This window comes from Sardina pilchardus, chromosome 1, assembly GCF_963854185.1.
Source record: "Sardina pilchardus chromosome 1, fSarPil1.1, whole genome shotgun sequence".
In the NCBI taxonomy this organism is placed as follows: Eukaryota; Metazoa; Chordata; class Actinopteri; order Clupeiformes; family Clupeidae; genus Sardina; species Sardina pilchardus.
Genome location: NC_084994.1, coordinates 37,137,703 through 37,142,666, shown reverse-complemented (window position 1 = coordinate 37,142,666; position 4,964 = coordinate 37,137,703). Strand labels below are relative to the sequence as shown.

Sequence of the window (4,964 nt, the reverse complement as noted above, 5' to 3'; positions counted from 1 at the left end):
TTTGAGGAGGGTCGGGTTTGGAGGTTCAGTATATACTGTAAGGTGTATTCAGTGCAACTCTGCCACCATCCACCCAAAACACTCTCACTAAGTTCCACACCTGTCCTGCCTCTGCTGTCCTGGTGAATCTATGAGAAGCCCCTGGCTGCAATGTGCAGATCGGTTCTATGGCTCAATGTGGCACAGTCTATTTACCTGCTTACCATACGCTACGCTGGAGTTCAATATTTCTCAACCAAATCTCAAGGAAGAAGACTTAGCTCAACAAAAGGATCCTCCTCAGACTACTGGACTAAGATGGACATGATTAGATTGTTAGGCTACTATGCACTGTAGGCCTGAATGGTCATGCTGAGAGTATTGGTAGAGTGCGGTCTTATACCTGAGGCTCATTGATTAAGTGGATGCTAATAGTGCTGATTTGTCTTACTGAACAGTATTAAAGGTGTTGAGAAGGTATTTCGTTTGCATTCTGTTAATGGAATTGTGGCATACTATATAATTCACAATTGATAGATTTTCAAATTGTGTCTGTTACAGAGATACAGTATGTTTGCTGGAAATGTCACTGTGCAGGTTTTCACCACTATCATTTAAAAAAGTGAATCACAACCTCTGCCGTGTGTGTGTGTGTGTACATGTGTGTGTGTGTGTGTGTGTGTGTGAGAGAAGGAAGACATGAAGAAAGAGTGAGAGGAGTAGGACGAGGAAGTGCACTAGGGGCAGTCTCCATGCTCCACTCTCCCCTCTCTACACTCAGCACTGTCTCCACTCCCACCTCTCTACACTCAGCACTGTCTCCACTCTCCTCTCTCTACACTCAGCACTGTCTCCACTCCCACCTCTCTACACTCAGCACTGTCTCCACTCCCACCTCTCTACACTCAGCACTGTCTCCACTCTCCTCTCTACACTCAGCACTGTCTCCACTCCCACCTCTCTACACTCAGCACTGTCTCCACTCTCACCTCTCTACACTCAGCACTGTCTCCACTCCCACCTCTCTACACTCAGCACTGTCTCCACTCTCCTCTCTCTACACTCAGCACTGTCTCCACTGTCACCTCTCTACACTGGGGGCTGTCTTCATGCTCTACACATTAGCCAAGCACTTTTTTGGAGCCTTTTATTATCAAAATGTCATAGGCAGAATAGAAATGAATGATTATTGGGATAATGCATCTTTTATTTTATTCCAGGTTCACTGACATCCAAACCCAAATAGTAGCCCCCCAAAGTGTCAGCTTCATTGAAGGCCAGGATTTAGTTTGCAGGCTAAGGGGTTGTTAAGTTAGAGGTGTTTAATTCTGGTTATACAGTTTGGAGTCTCCAAAAAGGATCTAAGAAAAACGCATACTGTATATCTTTTGAAACATCATTCTTTCTTCTATCATTCTATCATTTGCCTTTGAGTATGTGTATAGGTAGAGATTGATCTTTGGCCACTCCACCCCCGCGCAGGCCCCCCTGAAACCTAAAAAATTGCCGTTTTTCTTATATAACTACCTGAACCTTGCCACCGAGGTTGATGAAATGCTTATGGTATGTTGGTCTCAAGAGCCCGCAACTTGGCTTATAACCAGTCATTTGTGATTTGCAAATTTGAATTTCATCCATGGGGTGCTATATAATAAATGTATTTACTGTACTGTATGTGTACATTTAGTGACATGCTCACCCAACGGCCTGCAGATGGTGCTATTTAGCGAAGGGTTGCTGGTTAGGGATGATACTCACACTCTCACAAACACACGTATGCACACACACTTCAACAGATTCACATGCACAGATAAACACACATCCACTGATTCCACACATGCACACACACACACACACACACACACACACACACACACATTATTATACACAAAAGCAAGCTCACACATGCACACACTCATTTATATACACATGAGCTGCAAGAGTAGGAGATATATGTATATATCAATTGCACAAAAAGGAGATGCAGGAAAGTTGACAAGCGTCATTTATTTTTTTGGGGAGAATGTGCAGAACTGAGCGGCGGTCATATTGTGTACCGCTATGCGGTGCATCTAGTTGTTGCTAGGTTACAAAGTTTTGATTGGTCGTTAAGAGAGAAGTGACATTGACGAGGCCAGCGCTGTTCTAATATAGTTGAACACATTTCAACTTTCAGCGCTCTGCGCACTGCGGAAAAAAGCTATCAGCACCACGGCGGGCGCTAAGTGCTGCGAGCGCTGAACATCATAGGATTTGTAGAGAAAATGGCCGTCATCATCAAAGAATGCTATTGGTGGACACGGGCCCTTAATGTGCACAAAACATATATTAACATTCTAAATTTCATGTTCGTTCAGTGTGCAACAAAGCAGCAAAATATTGTTTACATAATCCTAATTCAATCAGATGTTTACCACAGGGCTTGTTCTTGGGTGGGTATGGGAGGGGTGGGTGGGAAGGGGGGGAGGGTTTCTATGCCTTTGTATATGATGTAACTGATTTATGCATTATTACAAAAAGAAATATTGCTATCGTCTCAGACATTTAACTCAACAATGCAGCATTTAAGGTCTTTACACAAACAAAACATGTGTTTTGTGTCCAATATTACTAAAAGCATATTCATTGGGATGTTTTTGAAGGAGCATGCCAGGACTATCACGTAATCTATGTCATATACAATGCATAAGTACTATTTCCTAACAACTCTATGATGCACTGCAGATGCAGCATTTTGGTTGGCAGTGCTTACATCTGGAAGAGCAGATGTCCCCGGAAAGTAGTGTGGTGATTTTGGTTATCCAGCACCCTTCTGTTGGCTGGCAAGTACACATCCACCACGTCTCCCTTCTCTAGGATCAGACTCGCTCCGTTAGACACGTTGTTGTGTTCGCTCTTGAACGTGGAGTACAGGGTGACCATCCGCTCTCTGTTCTTACGCAGGTACAACCCCAGGATAGCATTGCTGCCCTGGCTGTAAGCAGAGAGGCTGAACTCGTACACTCCTCTCACAGGGGCGGTGAAGAAGCCTGGGTCAGAGGATGGGTAGACATGTACAGTATTGATCCTTTTGGAAGAACATCTGGCACCATACAGCTCAACAACAACAGGACAACCAAACACACCCATTATTGAATGTCACTCAGCAACTGTAGGATGACATCCTAAATCAATTGTATGCACCATATTGCTACATGGCATAGTAATGTTATACACCATTTGAAAGATTGGACAAGAATGTCCGAGAAGAATTACATTTTTTCATGTACAATCTTTATAGTGCTTTACACTGTAAGATTAATTTTTACTACTGTATGTTTCAATTAAATTGTATCAAAACCCTCCCCCGCTTTTGGTGCTACTCTGACCTCTAGTTGCAGTGTAGCTGCAATACAATAAGTAAGGGATAATGGACGACGCACCGTTGGATTATAAAGTTAATGCAAGTTCAGATGGTATCTAGAAAAGTGTGTTAACGTTGTATAATCGTACAGCGTGAAGTCCATTATCCTGCTTATTCCACTGTTGCCAGTAGCGTTGTGTTCATTTCAGGTCATAACTGAAACGTTTTAATCACTAAAACTATCTTGTTTGTAGAACTGTAGAAAGCGTTCCAGAGCTGTATATATCTGGTAAAATGTTCACCTGTATTAAGGTCGTATGCATTGCCAACGTTGTTGAAGATGTGTTTGTAGATAAGTGTTTTTCCAGTGGTATAGGGTCCAGAATTCCTGTCTGTGGTTGTTTCAAGTGAAAGTGAAAAGGCCACTTTATTCCCTGAAAACACATGTAGCAAAATATTTATAACTGAGAAAATTATTTATTGTTGGACAATTCATTGGTTGTAGATTTAGTTCCATCATCAAATTGGCCCCGGTATCTCTGCCACTATATCACAAGTCAAACGACTTCTCTAATATCATTTTTTTCTGGTGCTTTTGAAAGCACATGTCGCCTCTTCAAGATATCAGTGTGGAGAGGCCAGGCAAGGAGCCACTTTAGTTTATCAGTCTGAACGTCGCTGTTTCACCTTCATTGAGTGTCTGGAGTTCCCGCAGCTGGGTCCTCTGGGCGTCCACTGTGTCCTCACTGGCTCTCAGTCTGGCCTCCATTGCAGTCAGATATAATTCCTGAGCTTCAGGAGAGCACACACACGCACACACACACGCACACAAACACACACACACACACACACACACACACACACACACACACACACACACACACACACACACACACACACACACATCCCAACTATTTTAATCTCTTAATGCCCACAAAGTGTTGCCAGTAGTAAATTACTTTAAAAAATTGCAAATGAATTGTCTTTGAAGCAACACCCTCGGCCAGAGCTCTGTCTCTGACTAGTGGTAGCAATAACACACAAGACCACGAATTTTGGTTCATTTTCATGAATGTGTGAAACAGACAACATGCTAGGTGGCGCTATAGAGTCCCTAAGCCACACCTTTGGCCAGAGTTCTGTCTCTGACTAGCGGCAGCAATAACACACAAGTCCACCAAATTTGGTTCATTTTTGTGAATGTATGTGTCAACCACAACAGACAACGTGCTAGGTGGTGCTATAGATTCCCTAAGCCACACCCTCAGCCAGAGCTCTGTCTCTGACTAGCGGTAGCAATAACATAATACTATAATAATACAGCATAATAGTAATAATAATAATATTAATAATCTATACAGAAACAACAGGGCCTTGCACCTCCGGTGCAGCCGCTGCTTCAGCGGCCACACCTCGGTGCTCGGGCCCTAATAATCTGAGAAGAAACAATAGGGCCTTGCCTCGGTGCTCGGGCCCTAAAACATATTGTTCTCGTTAGTATGGATGACGATATTCACACACAAACTATAACGATAACGACATGAAGAACGTTATCGTTGGGGATCACTTTCAGAGCGATACAAAATTAACAGCCAATCAGAATCCATCAAATTTTAGCTATCACATTCATTAACACACGCAG

At 43.0% G+C, this 4,964-nt stretch overlaps 1 protein-coding gene across 1 annotated transcript; it reads right to left on the bottom strand.

Moving 5' to 3' along the window:
- Nucleotides 1-1,972: 1,972 nt before the first annotated feature.
- LOC134089609 (complement C1q tumor necrosis factor-related protein 3-like) lies at nucleotides 1,973-4,111 on the bottom strand. Its single transcript, XM_062544071.1, has 3 exons — nucleotides 4,010-4,111; nucleotides 3,625-3,756; nucleotides 1,973-3,008 (listed from the first exon to the last, which is right to left on the bottom strand). The coding sequence occupies exons 1-3, from the start codon at nucleotides 4,089-4,091 to the stop codon at nucleotides 2,728-2,730; spliced, it is 495 nt and encodes a 164-aa protein (XP_062400055.1). The 5' UTR covers nucleotides 4,092-4,111; the 3' UTR covers nucleotides 1,973-2,727.
- Between the last annotated feature and the right edge of the window lie 853 nt (nucleotides 4,112-4,964).

Coding starts and splice junctions, on each gene's coding strand:
- LOC134089609 (XM_062544071.1), bottom strand. CDS start 4,091: ATGGAGGCCAGACTGAGAGCCAGTGAGGACACAGTGGACGCCCAGAGG. Junction 3,757..4,009: donor ACTCCAGACACTCAATGAAG/GTGAAACAGCGA, acceptor ATGTGTTTTCAG/GGAATAAAGTGGCCTTTTCA. Junction 3,009..3,624: donor TGCATACGACCTTAATACAG/GTGAACATTTTA, acceptor CCTCTGACCCAG/GCTTCTTCACCGCCCCTGTG.